The 20826-nt window shown below is 43.6% G+C and overlaps 2 protein-coding genes across 3 annotated transcripts in view; one reads left to right on the forward strand and one right to left on the reverse strand.

Annotated features, from left to right (window-relative positions):
• DPH3 (diphthamide biosynthesis 3) lies at nucleotides 1-6977 on the reverse strand. The gene is made up of 3 exons (XM_037143961.2): nucleotides 6771-6977; nucleotides 6136-6210; nucleotides 1-2466 (listed from the first exon to the last, which is right to left on the reverse strand). Exons 1-3 carry the CDS (start codon nucleotides 6876-6878, stop codon nucleotides 2401-2403), a joined length of 249 nt encoding a protein of 82 aa, XP_036999856.1. The 5' UTR covers nucleotides 6879-6977; the 3' UTR covers nucleotides 1-2400.
• A 103-nt stretch (nucleotides 6978-7080) lies between these two features.
• The window catches only part of OXNAD1 (oxidoreductase NAD binding domain containing 1), a 33075-nt gene continuing 19329 nt past the window's right edge, over nucleotides 7081-20826 (forward strand). The window contains exons 1-4 of one of the 2 annotated variants that reach the window (XM_037143959.2): nucleotides 7081-7583; nucleotides 10886-11040; nucleotides 12812-12938; nucleotides 13222-13285. In XM_037143959.2, coding sequence (XP_036999854.2) covers nucleotides 12820-12938; nucleotides 13222-13285 — 183 coding nt within the window. In that variant the 5' untranslated portion in view covers nucleotides 7081-7583; nucleotides 10886-11040; nucleotides 12812-12819. The remainder of the gene's footprint in view (nucleotides 7584-10885; nucleotides 11041-12811; nucleotides 12939-13221; nucleotides 13286-20826) is intronic. The other variant, XM_037143960.2, reaches the window with a different exon arrangement.

A 20826-nucleotide genomic window follows, 5' to 3' on the forward strand; every position in this document is an offset into this window, starting at 1 on the left:
TCTGACTTTATTGAGCATGCCAATATAATTATTCTGGTAATAAATTAATATATAGTTATAAAAATGTTGAGTGCTTTCTAAGAATTTTTCTGAATGTGTAAAGAATATGCAGAACCATTTATACAGTTGACTATAATTCTCAAACTCAGAAGTGTGGTAACAGCAAGTTACTGAAAAAAGAATGGAGTCTCTCTTATAATTCATGATTTAGTTAGTTTTGAGTTTATGAAGGTTTCAATGACCATTTCAGCTCCAGCAAGCTACAAAGCCTGAACTGACAGTTTACAAATCACCTGATCCAGCCTCCTAAGAGCACAGTTAACACACTGGCCTTGCCAAAGATCACAAAGCTAGTAAAAGACAAGGGCTGAATTACAACTCAGTTGTCAGGAGTGCTCCTGAAATGTCTGCTGAATTAAATAAGGCACATATATCACATCATACAGGACCCTAGCATGACCAAAAGACCCTGGCTTTACTTTCTGCTTAACAGAAATTTAAATTAAATCCTCATGCATTCTTCTGTGGTTAACAATTTTAGTGACTTGACTATTTGGAAACAAAACCATCCCCATGACTGCAGCTAATCACTGATTGCCGTTTATGCTTTTCTCCCCAAATGTTTGGCCCCAGGCCACTTTTCTTCCTGCTCCTCTGTGCTCAGACCTGTATCAAGGGTCTCTATTCTTGTCCAAAATTCATCATTAATGGAGGGAGCTAACATCATCAATATCCACAGAGCCATTAACTTCTGCGCATGGGGCACTTTGGTTCTCTTTGTAGATCATTTCTAACACAGTCAGTGCCTGCTCGGTTCACCTGAACCACAGCTGACCCCGAAGCAGGTGTGGATGGTTTCTGGGGAGCCAGTGTTCCCGACAGCAATGAGATTTCTAATCACATCAAGAATATGCCACAAAATGCTTCACATAATGTACAAGTACTTCCAGCACACATTTTTGGTGGTTTACTTATGCCTCAGCTAATGGCTGCACACAGCCACGCTGCTGACAGCCCCCCTTAAAATAAAAGCCATTCACTGCCTAAAATGTAAATACTCATGCGTGTATGCAGCACGTTTATCAACCAGTAACCGAATGTGCACATGCTGGTAAGGACTTTCCTGTTTAGTTGTAGGAGCCACCACCAAAACAACCTGCCAGATATTGGTGAGTTTTTTTTTAAAAACTTCACACACCCAGCAAAATTGTGTATACAAAGGGAACTTTTGAATTTCCAAGGAAGTGATGCTAATTCCTCGCTGCTCTCAGCCCTGCAGCAAAGGAAAACTGATAGCCTACCTTTACGTAGGTCTCTTTCTCTAGGGCAACACTTCTCTGCAAGAGCGGATGTCTGGTTTGTTTACAACACAGAGGCCTCTTAGATGTGTCCCAGGGGCACATTATTTAGAGCGGACCTCATTTTCAAGTTCTTCCCCAGCAAATACAAGTGTTGTAAAAGCTTTACCTTTGGAGCAATGACTTGATGTTGTGCAAAGGCTAAAAGCTCTGCCGCCACCACGAAGACCTGACATTAACCCCTATGTAGAGTGAAATTCCGTTAGCCGTATCCATAAGGAGCACACAAGAACCCAGACACAGAAGTATTATTTGCTCTGATCTGGCCACAACAGGGAGGCACTTAATTTGCTAAGCTGGCATGCTTTTCTCCTGTCACTGTTACCAATGTCACTTCCTTGGGCTGGGCTTTTTGTCTTGTCCTAATTTTCAAGGAACTTGTGGAATATTGATAAGGAAAACTCGAAATTCTTTGGCCACTTCACTTTTGACTTTCTTTCTCACCAACTTTCAGCTCTGGAGGGAACTGTGAGCTCCATATACTAACACCCTGATCGGAACTCAGAGCATGACAATGGCAAACCCACACTCAGGGGGACAGGAACTGTCTGCTAACAGCCTGACTGGGAAGACACGGTGCCCAACTTTCTTAAGTTTAGAAGAACAAACCTAATGTCAATTTCAAAAATGTCAATTTCTAATTTTAATCATCTTAATGACCAATTAAAAATGAAACCCCTTTTTAAAAATTAAGGAATCCTAATGATGTTGAGGTAGATGATGGCGTTATCAGGTAATAATAGGTATGAGATAAAAATAACAAAATGGAGGGAAAGGACGCACTGACTTGAAATTGTCTTCTTTTAAATCCATGAGGAAGAACAGAACACTTTTTCCAGTTCAAGTTCTACGCAGGAAATCCGGATGTGCCATGTCATGGACTCGATCTTTAATTGGAGATGAACTAGGCAGCCAGTGGGAAGAATCCAGAACAGCAAACTGCGAAATGGCTGTCCCCATGAAGAAGCCGGTCACTTTGCCCTTGACTTGTCCAGCTGGGCTAATTCCCAAATGTTCGGGATTTGGATTCCTAAAGTCGCTTTTAGCATTTGACTAACTCTTTGTTGGAGGAAGGGGCTGGGACTGTTTCTCCACACATAAACTGCTCCTAAGAAAGCACAAAAAAGTGGGTTAAGCACTGAGTATGTCACAGATGCATCAATATTAACTTTCATCATGTCCCAGAATCAGTCCAGCTCTATGAGCTTTTCCATTCTATCTCATTTCATCCTTCTTCGTGAGTCAATGCCAACACCAGAATTATAAAGTCAAAACTGTATGTTTTAGCCATGCATTCATATTTAATATAAAGCATCTTATCTTATAAACACACATACCCATCTTCATTACAAAGCACCCACAACTCAGAAATGACATTCTTAAAGACACTGCCACATCTTTTAGGTTTCTGTATTAATTACTCCTTACACTACAATTTCCCCACTTCAGTATTTGGACTTGAATGTGTAAGTCCAAATACTTATACATTGTAAGTGTCCTCTTCAAAACTATTACTTCTTCCAACTAAAAGGGACAGCTTCTTATGTGTCTCCCAGCAGACATATCTTCAATGTTAGCTCCACTGTCAATGAAGTCCAATCTCTGGTTATCTGTCCTGGTTTACCAACTACCATGAGAACTCTCTGCCTCAGGGGGTACCCCTCATGCCCTGCAATCTGATCCCCGTGAGGGTCGGCCTGTGTTCTGTCCCTGCTGCTCTTCACTCCTGCCTGGCACCTAGAATCCTCCTGCCCGCTCTTTGGGGTTTATGGTCCACCAGCAGTACAATACTCCACATCCTCAACCTCTTCTTTAAACATCCTTGTGCCTTCTTGCTCTCATACCTTGAGTGATTCTCAAGGTGAAGGGGTACTGGGGGTGGGGAGTGGTATTGATTTTGTCTCCTGGGGATATTTTAGCAACGTCTGGAGACAATCTGGGTTGAGAAATTGGAGGTGCAGGATGCAAGTAGGTAGAGGCACAGAACAGCCCTGTCCAACAAAGAGTTAGTTATTCAGCCCCAGATGCCCACAATGCTGATGTTGAGAAGAGGCCACCCCCTAAAGACACTGTTCCCCATGTACCACCTCAAGCAAGGGCTCTGGGTTCCCGGAAAACCCCCGGTGCCGCTGAGACTGGAGGAGGAGCTGGCTGTTCCTTTCTGCCACTATTCTCCTTCCCTATCCAAAACCCACCAACTTTGATTCTTATGCCACGAGACCGTATCATCACTACTCTTCTCTGTTGCTATTGTCTACTGCCCTTGGGTTCCCATTTCAACCCTTCTGGAATCTCCAGTGTGGTCATCCTATCCCTTTTTCACTGCCCCTCATTCCCTTAATTTACCTAGTTTAAAGCCCATGGTCAAATACATAATCACTTTTCTCCCACTCCTTCCTATTCACATGGCAAAAACACAAGCCTAGTTAAATCTAACTTCCTATGTCTACATTCACCCATGCAGCTGAACCCTCTCTAGACCCTCTATCACCACCACCAATTACTGCCCCAAGTCTCCAATCCCCTTGGCAACAAACTCCTTGAAAGAAATGTCTACATTTGCTGCCTCCTATTCTTCTCTCATTCTCTCCAGCAAGTTTTCCACCAATCAGGCTCTGGCTCCGTTACTCCCCTGAAACTGCTCTCAGCACTGTCGCAAGTGGTCTGTCAAAGCCAACAGTTAATATCCAGTTATCTTTCTATCCATGGCATCCGACAGGTTGATCACTTCCTCTACCTTTTCTCATCTGGCTTCCAGGATATGACACTGGTGGTTTTCCTCCTTTCTCTGTGGTTGTGCCTTTTCACCCAGCTTTGCTGATTCTCGCTTCACTTCCTGACTGTTTAATGTTGCAGTAGCCCAAGGCTCACTCCTTCGTCCATCATTACTACATTCAAAGTGCTGGTGGTCCAATCTCATGGCTCTAAATGCTCGTTATATGCTGATAACTCTCAAATTTACAGCACCAAGTGACCACTCTCTGAACTCCAGACTTGCACATATCGACTGCCTTCTCACCATGTAACCCCTCAAGCAATGGTTCTATGTTCTCTTGTACCCCCAGGGCCTTCTCTCCAGCTCCATTTAACGAAAAAGAAAATAGACCTCTCACAAATAGTATGTCCACCTCCTGCCCCTATCACTGCAGCCACTTTCCCCTCAGTTCATGGTAAATCCATCTTTCCAGTTATGAAGGCCAAAAATGTTGAAATCATCCTTGACTCCTCTCATATACCCAATCCTTATCCTTTAAAGTGTACCCAGAATCCAACCACTCCCATTGCTGCAGTTTGGTCCAAGCTACCCATCCCTCCTTTGATTAATCTAACAGCCTGGTTTTCCTGCCTCCACATTTGCCCCTTCGTAGTCTACTTGAACACAAGAGCCAGACTCCCTCTTTTAAAACTTGAGTTGATCCTGGCTGGTGTGGCTCAGTGGAATGAGTGCCAGTCTGCAATCGCCAGTTCGATTCCTAGTCAGAGCACATGCCTGGGATGCAGGCCAGGTCCCAGTGTGAGGCGTGTAAGAGACAACCTATCGATGTATCTTTTGCATTCATGTTTCTCTCTCTCTCTCCTCTAAAAATAAAATCTTTAAAATAAAAAAAACAAAACTTGAGTTGGATTATGGCACAACTTGGTTACAGCATACTCCACTGGTTCCCTGTATCAATGGCATAGGCGAAGCCAAGGTCCTTAGACTGGCTCACAAACTCCTCTGTGATCGGTCACATTACACCAGTTCTTCCTGAATGATTCTCACCCTCATTTACTCTGCTCTGGCCACACTGGCCTCCTTGCTGTTCCTCCATACAACCAAGCATGTCTCTGTGGTAGGGCTCCTTCACCGGAAGCTCCCTTTGCCAGATTGCTCATCCCTAATATGTACTGGGCTCACTCCCTCACCTCCTTCAATCCTTGCTCAGTAAGGCCACAAGTCCCCTGTTTAAAACAACAACCTCTTCCCACACCTGCACTCCTGATCTATCTTACCCTGTTTTTTCTCATAGAACCCATTTTAATACAAGAAAAATCAGCAAACTTCTAAATTACAGCCTGCTTCTCTGTGAAGCTAAGTGCCTTGTTCCCACCTTCCCTATAATCATGTCAGAGGTCACCCCCAAGAATGTCAAGTTGTTTTATGTCAACGATATCTCAAAAGAAAAAAAAAAAAAAGAATGTTAGGCTTCTTACTTAAACCTTTATTCAAAGTACTGACCAAAAGTTGGGATGGGTAGTAATAATATTTATTTTGTTTTGTAGTCTCAATATCCTTGGAGGAAAAATGACAGTACAACTACAGACTAAAAAAATTATAAAACTGCAACTAGGATTATATCTCAATATAATATACTGCAGAGTTCTGTGTATAAGCCAGACAAGAAATACTATACAATTGTTCCCTTCAAAATAAATCTGGGCAATCTGAATTTTAATTACTTACGAAATAAAGGAGAATTAAAGAATGTCAAGTAGCCTTTACAATTATTTCTTTTTTTTTTACAATTATTTCTTTTACTTAATAAGTAATTAATAATTTTCACTAGATAAGAGCAGTTTTCTTTGTTGCCCTGTCTACAGCTAAACTCTGTTAATTCGAGCTTAAATTTTTTTAAATTTACAATATGGCTGTTTATTAAGGGTTTCTAAAATTTGTATTAAAAAACAAAGCATTTACTTAACACTTAGAAAACATTCTCCTGCACTTACACATCATAGACAGTGCTGCAGGTTTTTGTATAACCCTCCCCCCATTGTTTAAAATTTGACCTCTTACTTTGTCATAAATCACTTTTATAATGAGAGAGCAGCTAGGACACGTCGCCACGTCTTCCCCATTCTCCAAATCTTCCTATAACAGAATCAGACACGGAATGATCAGCATCGCCTTCCCTCTGCAAACTCCTGCTCCCACACCTCCCCCGCAATGGGCAGCTAAACTCCTTCGTGGCTTGCCTCCCCTCAAGGTATATGAAGGCCAAAGTGACCTTCAGAGAGAAATGCCGACCCCAATTTCTCCTGGGAACAGCACTTGGGAGGAATACCCCAGAAGGCTGGTCAAGGTTCAGTCGCGTAGAAACCTCTGGGAAGACAAAAATGCCTCCCTTGCTCCAAAGAAGTATCCCTGGAAGGTGGACCCGAAGTGAGAGAAGATGGCGAGAAGTCTGTGAGACTCCCCGCCATCCACCCCCTCCCTGGCCCCGGCCCTGGCCCCATCCACGAGGCCTGACTGAAGACCAGAACGGAATGACCACTGACAGCTGAGGGTATCAGCTTCCGGGAGATTCATAAACTGGATAAAAAGGACACGTGGATCACACGAGCCGCGTGGGCCAAGGAACGGCGGAAGGAACACCTAAGCGCGACAACGCGCTTGCTCCGATGAGCAGCCGGGCGGAACCCTGAAGTTACCTTGGTGATACAGAAGTTATCGCCACAAGGGCAGGGGTAGAAATACGTCTCCAGGTCCTCGTCATATTGGAAGTCCTCGATTTCCACCTCATCGTGAAACACCGCCATGGTACAGGGACCAGATGAGGATCCCCACCAGCCGAAACCACCGGCCCAGGTCGGCCTAACTTGGCGGGGGTTTGCACCAGCCAGGAGTTGTCACGAAGAACCGGCGCACGAATTATCGCTTCCGGCGCATGGAAAATGACGCATATGAGGGCTTGGATGCCAAATGGGTGACCGGGTCGCGGTCACCATGGAGATGGCTGAGCTAGGGTGTGGGGAGACAATGGAAGAGTGTGCTTGCACCCGGGTGGTGTCGGTTACAGTTCCGCCTATTGGCTGAAGTGACCAATAGAATGTGAGGATCGCTCACGAAGCTGTACATCACATCGGGGACACCGGAAGCTTTCAGGAACTTGCGGCGGAATTTGGTGCTGTTCTGTAAGCTAGGTACTCGCGGTGCTGGCGGCGCGGCGGCACTTTAGTGAGGCTGTAGTTGCTTGGCCTCATGGCCGTGGAGGTTCGATAGGCCATAACCAGACCCTGCTGAAGGCCGCAGCAGGTCTAAATAGCACAGTTGGGGCCCTCGGCGCCCGTAGGGGCAGGGCTGCAGCTTTGCTTGGTCTTCGGCGGCGGGAGCAGCTCAACCTTCTCAATCCGTGTCCCTTCCCGGCGATCGACGAAAAGCTTCCTTGGAATTTCGACTCACCCGGTGACCTTGAGCTCAGGGCGACGCCTTGCTTGTAGTTCCTGACTGCACTGGCTGTTCAGGTATATCCCCGCCTCTTCATCACCTCCAGATTATCTTCAAATGCCCTAAACTGTGTTGCTGAAAAGACCAAGCAAGACCTGGGAGGCAGATGGAATTCTAGTCCTATGTTTGCCAAGCATATGACATTATTACAGAGATTTGTAATAACAGTAATACGATCACTTTTTATTACCAGGAGTTTGCTTTGTGCCCGGTATTGTGCCAAGTGTAATTCTTCCACCAGCCTTGGGAGTTTAGAGACTAATAATAATTCCATATTATTAATCTTCAAACTGAGATCAGAGTTGAGTATCTAGACCTAGGAAATGAAGCGCCTGTCTGTCTCCAAAGCCTGGCAGCACATCACTTAATTTATGTAAACTACAATTTCTTTTTTGTAAAAGGCATGGCATTAGCGGGCAGAGTTATTACTATGAGGCTTCTTTATACCTTGAAAATAAATAAAATAAAATGCAAATAAAAGGTGCTTTGTCTTGGAAGCAGTATCAGTGCCTGTTTTGGTACAGCCCGGTCCTCCGGGGGTAGTGTTTCATTACTACGCATTCATTCAAATCTTGGTAGAGCAGCAGAGCAGGGAAAAAAGTGTTATTGAGAAGCAAATCTGGGGCCAGAATCTGACTGTTGGAGTACCGGGGACTGGGTATTTATATTCTTTGGGCCTCATTTCTTCTTCTGACTAAAAAAAGGGTTGTATTAGAGATGATTTACAAGATCACTTTCAGATCTAATATTCTACTTCTGTGGGAATTATGAGTTTTACTTGGTTCAGCAATGATATGTACCACACTTAGTTTATATTCACATAATACATACACATAATGCTCATATGTACACATCCTTCTGCAGACTGCTGAGATGCCCACCAGAGCTTCCCTGGAGACCTGGGTTTGGGTGTCCTTTGGCTTTCCAGTTTCCATCCCGCCATCTGTTGGCCATAACCTTTGCCTGGCCAGAGGTGGCACCCTGTGTGGTTCTCCCCAGTTTTGAGTTCCTACTGTGCTGAAGAAAAAAACAGAGCCAAACATGTGATGCAGTTTTTTTACCCCCCCCCATTTTTAAATAACACATTACAATGACTATTAAACTTGATTCTTAAAAAGCAATGGAAAGATTCCATAATGAGACATTTTTGGACCCCAAAAGCATAATAAAAGCAGATTTACTAGTTGCTGTAGGGTCATTTGAGATCACAAATTTATTTAATCATAAAAAGTTAACATAGTAACCTGGAAAATAACAGTGACCAAAATCCTTAACATAGGATTGAACTTAGAAAGAAGTCTCAACTATATAATAGAAGCTGTGTTTTGTGAGTGCTGTTGTATATCGGGCTAAGGGGAATTATTTATTAGCAGTATCAAACTGCCTCTCAAGATTGTTTGACAGGAGGCCAGGGGGTTAATGCACTTGGGTTGGTTTTTTGTAACACTTGCCTGCCAGGTACTTCTATCGACATTTATTTCTCTCAGCAGTCCAGTGAAGTGGTGTTGGCATCCCATTGAAAAATGATACGAGGTGACCGGCCCAGGATCAAAAAGCAGGAAGGAGTCAGATCTGAGTCCAGTTCCATGGATTCCAAGTCAAGCACTCTTGAAATAACTTGTATGCCACCAGGGTTCCCTTAACCAAATGCCAAATGCCAGGAGCCCCTTTGCTTCTTCAGTGGCACCTCAGATTTTAAAACAGTGGGTGCCATGATAGTTCTGTGAATTTGATTATCTTGGAGGCATCCTTGGTTTTTCTCTTGCATACTTCATCCAATCTATCAACAAGTCTTATGGCTTTAATTCCGAAATATGTGCCATGTTCATCTACTTCTATCATGTCAGTAGCTTAATCCTATTCCAGTCTTAGACTAGAGCCTTCTAATTGGATGTCCTGCTTCGACTCTTGCCCCTCATGATTAGTTCTTTGTGTCGCGCCCTGAGCGATCCCTTAGTGTAAATTCCATTATGTCCCTTTCCTGGTTTATTCAAACCCTTCAGTTGCTTCCCATCGCCCTTAGAATGAAGGCCATCCCCTTACTGTGGCCTGATCTGGCCCATCTACCCGCTCAGCCTCATCTGGTATCACTCACCTCGCTCACTGCTCTCCAGTCGCACTGGCTGTGGTTCCCGCACACACATTGCACAGTCACACGGTGTGACTGTGACTGGGCCTGTGCCCAAGTGCTCTGCTCTGAACGTCTGCTTGGCTGACTCTTCCTCTGCATCATTCAGGTTTCGGCCCTTGTCTCTTGAGAGAGACCTTTCCTGATACTCCCCTACCCACCCTACTCTTACCTGTCACACACACTATAATGAAAGCTTCACGATGGCAAGGACCTTGAGTCTGCTTCTTTATTGTGTCTCTGCGGCCTACAGTAGTGCCTGGCACCCCAGTTACTGTTTAATTAATTAAGCGTACTTACTGAACAGAAACCAGTTTAGGTCATTTTAAGTCTTAAATCCACTGTTTGCAGTGATTTTTTTTTTTTACTGCTTAAATAGATGTGTTTTCTTTAGCACTTATGATCATTTTTCTCTTTCAGAAATAGTTAAGATTTTCGGGGTGAGGTAAGGTCTATGAGGATATAAACATTTATGGAATATTTTTGTTTGTATTATTTTAGAAATTACTTAATATATGTTAATATTATATAGTTCATTAAATACTTACATTGAATATGTGAAGCCAGTGGACATATTTCAAGAGGTATGTTTTTAAAAAAAATACTTTGATTTTTTAAAAAAAATACAGATTTGGTAATCCTTTTGAACACCACTTGATAAAAATACCCTTTATTTACCAGTAGGTGGCACTCTTGGTCATGGTTGTCACAAAACAAGATTTTCAAATTTAAGAGAACAGCTTTAAAAAATTAACATTTCTTTGTTTTCCAGTTCTTATGAGCAGTAGACCATTCAGACAGCATAATCACTGAAAGGAGTGTCTTCTGTGAGGACTATTTTAGTAAAAGTTGTCTAAAACATTGGGCAGAACAGTGTTTTCATGTTAAACTATATATTAGTTAAATTTTATTAGGGAACTTCAGCTTAACTGGCATTAACTAAATCCTTCCAGCCATTGGTCTTGTCTTTCATAGGGTGGAACCAGAAAAATGGGGGGGGGGGGCGAAATCCAGAAAAAAGAAAAGTAGAAAGATGAGAAGAAGAATTGACGAAAAGGGAAATTGAGAGTAGTTTTGCTGTGAGGTAATGCCTGCTGATTATAGTCAGCCTTTTCTTTTGCAGCTAGGAGATAGTAGTGCTTTCGAAGTTTTCCAAAGCGTTGTTCTTACACGTTGTCTCTGCCATTGCAGGAACTTTGTGAGAACTTCAATATACAGAAACTGTCCGGGTTCCAACCGGCGTGTATTGGAAGGTCTCAGTATAATACCAGGACCAAAGCATTGCGTATCAGTCAGCCAACGAGCCATACACTTAACTACTTCTAAAAATCTCATGGACTTCTAAAGTAAGTTTCTTTCTTTCAATGATTAACGTACCATTTTTGGTTTAGCATATTTAAATGAGAGAAACTACATTTAGTAGTCTTGTATGAGGTAAAGAGGCACTGTCCTTTTTCATTTATTCAAGAGAAAAATAGGGAGGAGCATTATTCATCTACATTGATGCTATATCATGCTATGGCAAGAAATTGGGCTTTTACTTTAACTAAAGATTAGTTACGAAGCAGTGGCTTTTTGATATGAATTGATTATAACTGAATAAATTACGTATGACTTATATCACCACCTGACTTACTTATTTATTTTATTTTCTGTCTCTACCTTCTAAAACATAAGCTCCCCAAGAAGGTCTGTTTTGCTCGTGTCTAAACTACCAGTGCCTACCACATAATGGACTTGTAATAAATATTTGTCAGAGGAAGGGCTAAATTAATGAATGTGGACTAGGAACATAAGCACATGTAGCTTGAATATTTCCCTAACACTAAATTATTACAATTAATTTATATAGTGCCTTCCAAAGACTTAGGAAAAAAGTGTTCTCATACATCTTCATTTATTCTCGAGCTGACCGAGAGGAAAGGACGGGTCTGCAACATAACATCTGAAAGTCGCCATCTGAGGCAAAGAAATATTAAAAAATATGCCGGGGAAAACAGAATGGTAGGAACCAGAAAACCTGAAAAAAGAAAACGCATTGTCTGACTCCTACTCGGCGGTTTTGCTGATAGGCCAGTCATTTTTAGACTTCAGAATGGAGCCTTTCTGGGTTTTTGTTTTTTAAACTTTTTACTTAAGTATAATTTACAAGCATAAGTACATACATCCTAAGAGGACAGCTTGATTAGCTTTCTTATTAAGATGGTGGATTTCCCACGTACCCCCGGCCCCCACGCGTGCATTGCCTCCCCATCATCAGCATCTGTCACTAGAGCTGTGCAGTTGTCACAGCTGATGGACCGACTGCACTGACACACCCTTATCGCCCGAAGTCCATTATTTACATCACGGCTCACTCATGGTGGTGTACAGACTGTGAGTGTGTGATGATACGTATCCATCATTGTGGCGTCCTACAGAGTATTCTTACTGCCCTGAAAAATCCTCTGTGGTTTAATGAATTTTTACAAAATGAGAATACCCGTGCAGTCAGCATTCAGATTATGAAATGACATTGTCACTGCTGTTTCCCCAGGGTAATGGCTAACTTGGTGTCTAGTGTCATAGATGAATTTTGTCTGTTTCTGTACTTTTCATTACGGGATCCATAGACTCTGCTGTTTTGAGTGGCTGCTTTCATTCTCTTCATTCACTGTGATATTTGCAGAATTCATCTGTGTTACCACGTGTAGAAGCAGTTTGTTCTCATTGTTGTGAACCTCAGTTTATTTGTCGCTTGCGCTTTCTCAAGAAATAGCAGAGACTTACGTGGTACTCTTTGGTCGGAATACGATTATCAGGCATTTGGGAAATATACCCTCCTGTAACAGTGTGAGATAAGTCATGTGAACTTGGTCAGAGATTTTTGGAAACTAATAGGGAATGTGAATATCTGATGGCACCAATAATTACATATGTGTGTATATCAGTTTAATTAACTCTTAGTAGAGGCAGAAATTTTGTCAGGGAGAATTAGGCCCTTAACTGCTTTGCCATTGGATCAGCTCATAAGAGCACGAACAAAAATCTAAACCCTTTCTCGTTGGCCCCTGAAATAGTCTGGTATTTCTCTACTTTCCCCTAGCATATTGTCATTTTCAGTTTGTGTTTGCCCAGGAAGCACCATGGCCTGTGCCGCGGTCTTGGCTCCCACGCTGTTGCGAGGCTCTGTCGGAGCCACCTGTACCCAGGCTGCTTTGCTGAAAGCGACGCCCAGTGCTTTGCGCCACCTTACTCTAACCAGGTGAGCCATCGGCCTTCAGTGTCATTCGAGGTTGATTTTCAAAGAGACTTGATCTGCTGATGGTCATGGGAGGCACAGCAGACAGACCCCTGAAGGCATAACATAACTTACTGCTTACATGGGCATGACGTCGGTAAATCCTTACGCCTCAGTTAGACATGCAGATTTTTACTGGCCGTTTTCTCGGGTCCATAATGTTATATTGTGTTTCAGATCATCATGAACTAACTAAATTATTATGAGGATAATACTTAATAACCTAATTTTACCCTATTTTTTACAGCATAATGAAATCCAGACGGAAAACTGATCACTTGGAGAGAACTGCAAATGTCCTTCGACACGAGGTTTGTATGTTTGGGTCGTGGCAGGATTTTCTAGGCTGGACCAGGTGCGCAGAGTTATGATGACTGGCTTGTGGGGAAGGCGCCAGATGACCTTTATCCCTTTGAAGACAGTCGGGGAAAGTGGGTTTTTTTTTGTTCAGAACTTTTCTGAATAGAACGTAAGACAACTGATTGAAAAGATGACAGTGAAATACTCAATTTTCCTTTTAAACTTGGAATGAATAGGTTATTATTATTATTATTTGCTGAAGGAAGTATAACAGCAATTGAGGGAACTGTCCTCACAGATACAATGTGTTGGGTTGTGTTTTAGGGATAGAACTTCTTTTAGAGCCCACATTTTATGAATAGCTTAACTTTTCCTTTTCTTTTTCTTTCCTTTTTTTTTTTTTGACACCATGTGTCAAAGTCCTTGTTCTTATCCCTACTATAGAACAACTTATTTCATCAGGGAGCAAATACTAACAGCTGAGAAAGGAAGTGGACGAGCTCTCATTACCCTTCCCCTGTGCTGACTTCCCCCACCATGTTCAAACTAGACAGCTAATCCGCCACCCGAAGGGGTGTCAAGGGCTGGGAATTAAGGATCCTCACCCTTTACCTCAGTGAGTAACCACATTTTCTTTGGAAAACATAAATTGCATATTGCTTTGCTTTTTGAGTGATTCTCTACATATTTAGATATATTTAGCTTAGTTTTGTAAGTTAAAAATCTATTTCATGTAAGGAAGGGTTTATACACTTCTAGAAGCACGGTCAGAAATTGTACTATTGCAGTAATTTAATTTTTAGTAGTAAGAGTAGGGTACTCTTTGATTTAAAAGGATATTGTTTAGGCCCTACTTTTCAAGCTCGTTCTATTTTCAGAAAATTGCTTTGGGACTGAGGATGGTGTGCTTGTGGGCTCAGCTTGAAACCAGTGTTTTTTGAGAAGTCTGTGTAAAATTAGTTCAGCATAATAGATTTATGGGTGTGTAGCAAAATACACTTTTCCCACTGATAATAAATCTGAAAATACTTTTTTGTTTGTTTTGTTGAGCACACAAAAGTGCTGATTCTTTAAATGTGAGATTTGTTAGAATTTCTTTTTTAAAAAGCAAAGCCTTGCCAGTTTTGAAGAAAAAATGGCTTTAAGAATCTTGGACTGTATTCTTTTCTGTTACATTTTGAGGCATGTGGAACCACAGCAGAACTGGGCAGATTTTCTGTGAAGGGTCACACAGTCTTGAGTATTTTAGGCATCAGGGTCCACGCTGTCTGTAGTCCCAGCTCTAAAACTGCCTCCCAGTAGACGACGCACAAACAATAGCGCAGCCGGGTTCTGATGAATGGTCTTTATCGAGACACCTAGGTGTGATCTGTCTGCGGGGCACAGCTTGCCAGTCCGTGAACCAGAACAGTAATTTTAGGTTTTTATAGGACAAAACTATTGAGACTTTTTGGGATGGTTATTTTAAGCCAAGTTTAAGGATATGACACAGGAAGTTAATGAAAACTCTAATAGTATGACTGAAAAGTTGAGAATTTTAATACCCAGATGTCAGAAAATTATAGGCTAATTTCAACCATGATGTTATGTTAGCAGAAGAATTTTCCAGTTGCAACTCTCCTCCGTTTCTGCTTTCCACTTCTTTCCCAGATAGAGTGGGAGCTGGGGGCTGGGAGCCGCTACGTAAGCCGGATGATGTCCGGCCTCAGCAGTATACTGTCATCAGGGGCCCCCCCAGGCTGACTTGGACTTACTGAAATGAAGAGTGCCTCGTGTTGGGCCATAACAGAACTAGCCCACCACATGGTCTCATCTACCACTCTTGCCTTTAATTCGTATTGCAAGTGTACTCTATAGAACTCCCCATCTGGCGTCTGCTCTTCAGTTTGTCTGTGAGGTAGCCTAAGGATTTTGGCATCTGCATTTTACGAAAGCGGGAGCAGAGCCTAGGCCATAACTAGTGGCTTCTCGCAGAGCTAGAGGGAAGCTCCCGCCCAAGTCCATGATTCTGAAGCCAAAGGATCCTGCTGCCCCTCCTGAGTGAGTAAAGAATGGAGCACTCACCCACCCAGAAGTGTCCTTTCCTTATTAGCCATTGGGTTCCCTATAGAGAACTTACCTAATGAGCATATTAAGATGTTGATGCTTCTTACTTTAGGCTATAAATGTAACCAGCCTAGAGTCCTGCTGGTGCAGGAAACTGGGCTCTGAATTGAATGACATTTGACTGTTTGTGTTGAGTTCACATTCTTTTCTTAAGGAACAAAAGAATAAGCAGTCTGGGTAACCTGGGAAATGTCAGGGAGATAAGAGGAGAAATAATGGTAATGCAGGAGGCATTGTTCAGGGAAGGCTGGGTTTTTACTGCAGGGGCTCGCTCTGTGCTTGGCCTGCAGAGGCCTGGCCCACCGAGCAAGGTGTATTGTACTCATCAGTTTTGATGGGCGAGTTTGGTGATGAAAGAACTTTTTAAGTTACTGATTTTTGTGCAGTCACTTGAAAGTGTGCCAGACAGTAGGCTAGGTCCTGGGGTTATAGCACTGAAAACGGTAGGTCAGGTCCTTGACTCCGTGTTCTAGTGGGACTCTGATCAGAAGAAACGGACTTTGTGCACCCAACTGATTTTGGAAAAACCACTAATCCTTTTTTAATTGTATTAGTTTGCTTCTCTTAGAACCTATGCCTTATCCTACAAATGCCTTGTGTGGGTTGTTATCTGTTTGTTTGTTTTTTTTTCTCTACAAAGCACTTGATTATATAAGAACTTGTTACTTAATTCTCATGGCCATCCTGGGAGGGACACACAGGGATCCTCATCCCCATTTCACAGGTGAAGAAATGAGGACTTAAGAGATTTAGACAGTGTGACCCTGCTTCCTGGTTTGTCGGGGTAGCCCTGGCTTATGCTTCCTGTTCCAGTGGAATAGCACCCCCTTTCTCACAGGTTCCCCGATTTAGATGATTATACCGTCAGCCTAAGTTTAAAGGACTTGAACAGATCTTTGATGTCAAATTGGTTTTTCTTCCTACTATTACAGAAGAATTGTGACACTTGATTTAGGCAAAATTTAGTCGAGCAATATAGTAGAAGACAAATTTCACATAGCCTCGTCTCCGTTCCAATGAAAATTTCAGTGAAGTGTTACTGGGTGTAAGAAGGGTCAGTTAGTAGCTGGGATAGTAGTTAGCTAATAGAGTCAAATTGCTGGGTGCCCGTGGCAGAGGCCTTTGGGGATTGTATGGTTCCCAGTGCTGAATATCAGGTGCTGATCATCTGCTTGACTTACGGCTTTGTTGAGGCCTGGGTTTGAGTAGGGTGGGCTGCTTAGCTGAAAAGCTGGCCTGTGTCCCAAGTTTAACCCTTACAATTTTGTCGGTCATCACCTGCACATTTTGGGAAGGTTGTATGCCACAGTGGCCTCCTTCAGCTTGGTGGGGAAGAAGGGCATCTCTTTAACATGGACTGTTTCCCAGTAGTGGGACACCCAATTTGCTTTGATTATTGGAGTTGGTGGTCAACTCTGAGTTGGTTGGAAGCCTTTTGGAGGTTACCCAGCCTGGGGCGAACAGCACTTGGCTTTCCAGCCTTGTGACACTGTCAGTTCTGACTGAGCAGAGCAGGGAGTGGTGGGGAGAAACCTCAGGCGCCCACTACCTAGAGGTAGCAGCTTGTAGAGGGCCTGGCCCTGGGCTCTTGGAGAAACCCCAGGGGAGATGCGGAATGATGGCCCTGGCAGCTGGCCTCAGGCTCCTCCGGGTGCACAGCTCACCCTGCTGCACAGAGGGAGGGTCCTCGGGGAAGGCTCAGCCTGACAGTGCCGCAGCCGCCGTGTCTGGCACGGTGCTGATGCGTCGTAAGCACTCAAGATGTGTTTCACTGAGCAGAATGAACAAGTGTCGACCCCACCTCTGTGGCTGATGACCTGAACTGCCTTGGATGAGTTGCTTTTTTAAAGTAGCAGGTGAAGATGAGATGATGATTCAAGTGTACTCACTCTATCGTTCTGTGCAGGTGTGAGCTGTGGGAAATGAGGGCTTGCTTACATTGCTACTTCTTAACTGTGCCCAGAACTGAACTTGGTCAATAATTTGAATGATCCAGTAGGCAAGGTTTTTGTTTTTATTTTCCATTTTCCTCCCAGTGGATTCAAACAAATGAAGTGTTTTATTTTAAATTCAGCAGATAAGCATTAAGCGCCTGCTCTGTGCTCAGTCCTGTTCATATTTCTAAAAGATTATATTTATTTATTTTTAGAGGGAAGGGAAGGAGAGAGGGACAGAAACATCAATGCGTTGTTGCCTCTCATTGCACCCCTTGCTGGGGACCTCACCCGAAACCCAGGCATGTGCTCTGACTGGGAATTGAACCAGTGACACTTTAGTTCACATGCTGGCGCTCAATCCACTGAGCCACACAAGCCAGTGCCACAAGGGATATAGCAGTGCATGGGGCAGGCAGAGCTCCTGTTTGTTGTATTGTATGCGGAGCTTCATTCTGGGTGCAGATAAACCAGAGAATGTCCGCTGTCATATACACTGCGAAGGAAGTGCAACGGGGTAATGGCCGGGGAATAGGTGTTATTTTAAATAGGTGTGTAACATTTGATCTGAGACTTGAACATGGCAAAGAGGCAGACAGGCACACGGCATTCTTAGCAGAGGGACTGGCCAGAGCCAGGCTTTGAGGCAGGAACGAGATGGCACGTTCAGAGGAAGGTGGCAGGATGAGAAGTAGGAGGGCCCAGGTTGTATAAACTGCTGTGCGCTCGGGTAAAGAACTGGCATTCACTCTAAGGGTGATGGATAGTTTTAAGCAAGGAAATGACATGTGATTGGCATTTTAAATGGGTCATCTGTTCGCTTGGTAAAGCTCTGGGTCTTTGTTGTGCTTTGACACCAGGTTGGAGTCTACCGACATAGTCCCAGGAGAGGTGATGGTGACTTAGAGTTGGCGGTAGACGTAGGGGGAGAGCAGTGGGTGGGTCTGGGACAGGCAGGGCCAGCGGGGTGCGCGGACCAAGGTGAGAGGAGGGGAAACCCAGGGATGCCCCGCTTTGGGATTTGAATACTCTGGGTCGATGATGATGGTGGCATGTGATTGCTGTCATGGAGAAGGTGAAGTTTGGAGGAGGGGAAATAAAGAGCTCAATTTTGGAATCATCTAAGGTGGAAGGGTGGGAAGTGGATGGAGTTACAAATGAAAGAAGATTAGCTATGAGTTTTATCAACTCATACCAACTGTTGAATCTGGGGCATGCGTTCCTGGAAGTTCATTATACTAGTTTTCCTAGTTTTGCAGATGTTTGAAATTTCCCATAACAGTGAAAAGGAAGAAACTTTGGGAGATAAAAGTGTTCTGTGTTGGCTGTGCTGTTCGAAATGGAAATTCAGATCAGCAGTTGGATGTATGGGTTTGGAGTTCACTGCTGGAAATGTAAGTTTAAGCTGCATAGAGAGTATGAGAAGAGAGCCCAGGCCTCAGCTCTGGGATCTGTCAACATTCAGAGGTGAAGCAGAAGAAGAAGGGCCAGGAGTGGAGAGGGAGAAGCAGTGGCCAGTGAGGTAAGAGGAAAATCAGTAGGGTGTCGGTAAAGCCTGGAGAAAAAGTATTTCACAGAGGGAGGAGCCGCATGTGCTGGAGTCTGCGGAGAGGTTACCATTGGACTTGGCAAAATGGGTAGTGGGTGACCAGAAGGACTGGCTTTAGTACATTGTCCAGAGTGAAAGCCGTGAGTGCATTGTGTTGAGAGGGAATGGAGATAAGAAAGTGGAGCCATGACCATATATAACTCTTGAAAAAGGTTTTTATGTGGCCGTGAGCAGAGAAAGGGGGTGATAGCTGGGTCAAGGGGGAAGCTTATTTTGTTGTATGTGGAGAAGCACCCAAGCACAGTGGTCAAGTGCCTGCATTCCAGTATCTGCTTTGCCTCTTACTAGCGGTGGGACCTCAAGTTTTCTCATTTGTAAAATGGGAAGAGTATAATACTTGCCTTCCACAGTTTTTATGAAGATTGAATAAATTAATATATGTAAAGTGCCTGGCGCATGGCGAGCTCTATAGATAGGTGTCTGCACCTGCTGTTGAATGAGGTGAAGGTCTGAGTGCTCCCCATGTCCTCATGGTGAGGGGAGGAAGGGTGATGGAGGCTTGGAATGCAGCGCAGAGATGAGCCGGGCCAGACGGGTTAGCCTCGGTCGGAGCAAGGAGAACTCCTTTGCCAGGGTGTAGTGTTGATGGGCGAACCTGCTGGAGCAGTTGTACAGTGGACAGAATTTTCAGGTCTTCCCTTATCAGGAAATCACTGCAGTAAAACCAGTATCTTTCCATCAGGTTCCCGTCCGTCAGATTGGTGTTTCTGCCGCAGTCGAAGTAGCGGCTCTGGGCCTTGGTGTCCTTATGTGCTAAATGACATACTATTTTTTGACGATGACTAATTTTTCTTCAACTCAGAAATTCTCCGTGCCCTCTTTTGTTTCAGGTCATCATTAATCTTGGCTTTGTTTAAATTTTTAAGCCAACAAAAGAATGAATGGGAATGAACAGAGGAAGCCAGTTAGGTTTCCCAAAGAAAGACCTGTTTCCTGTGCGGGGCTTTTGTAGCGGCAGTAACATCAAGATTCCCTGCATAAAACCAGCTCCTTAAATCGGAATGATGGAATTTCCTTTCAGAGGCCGACTTTGTCAGAGCATTAAAACTGTGTGCTAGTAAAAGTTGGCAAATGTATTGTTATTTTATTGAACAGTAGAAGAGTCTAAATGTTATTTTATGGAAAACTTCATTTCCTGCCATGTGTTTTAGCTTAGGACATGGCTAGTTGAGGTTTCAGTTGTGAAATCTTTTGATCTGTTAAGTATGAGAACAAGTACAAATGTTAAAACATAAAGTTTCTCCACCATGTTTTACTTATTCAGTCAAAGTAAAGGGAAAAACGGCATACAACAAGGGCCATGATCACAGATCTTAATCATCTGAAAGGAGCAGATGATTAAGGAGATCTTAATCATCAGAATAAAGATGCAGCCTTCAAAAAGATTTTGCTGGAAATTTTTGTATAGTGTACAGTATTTGTTTTAATTAAATAAAATGTTAAGAGGGAGGCGTGTCTTTCAAAATCAGGAATTGTGAAAGGTGTTTTATGCGCCCAGTTCTGGCAGTTTTGCCCAGGTCGTGGGGACTTGTAGCAGCAGGCGTGTTACCGCGGATGCCAGCAGCAAGCATCTGGTCACGTGCTTGGTCGTAGAGACTATCCACGTGAAAATGGGACTTATGCAGTGTAACCTGCTGCTTCTTTCCCTTCTTCACCGAGTTTCGTATTTGGACATTGGCAAAGGACTGGTGACCTCATTCCACGTAAACTGGCGTTGGGCCATGAAGCGCGATGGCGCGTTTCAGTTGGAACTCCATGCCCCTCCCCCGCCCTCCCCCGTGGGTTGCGAGTGCTGGTTGTCCTGCCACCAGGTGACTGCGGGGCGGGTTTAATGCTCGAGTGGGTCTGGTTTTGCTCACCAGGCTGACGGACGCCAGTTCTCCTGACGCCAGTTCCGCCGTTA

The sequence above is a fragment of the Artibeus jamaicensis genome, unplaced genomic scaffold (genome assembly GCF_021234435.1).
Source record: "Artibeus jamaicensis isolate MK-2021 breed Jamaican fruit bat unplaced genomic scaffold, CSHL_Jam_final contig_519, whole genome shotgun sequence".
In the NCBI taxonomy this organism is placed as follows: domain Eukaryota; kingdom Metazoa; phylum Chordata; class Mammalia; order Chiroptera; family Phyllostomidae; genus Artibeus; species Artibeus jamaicensis.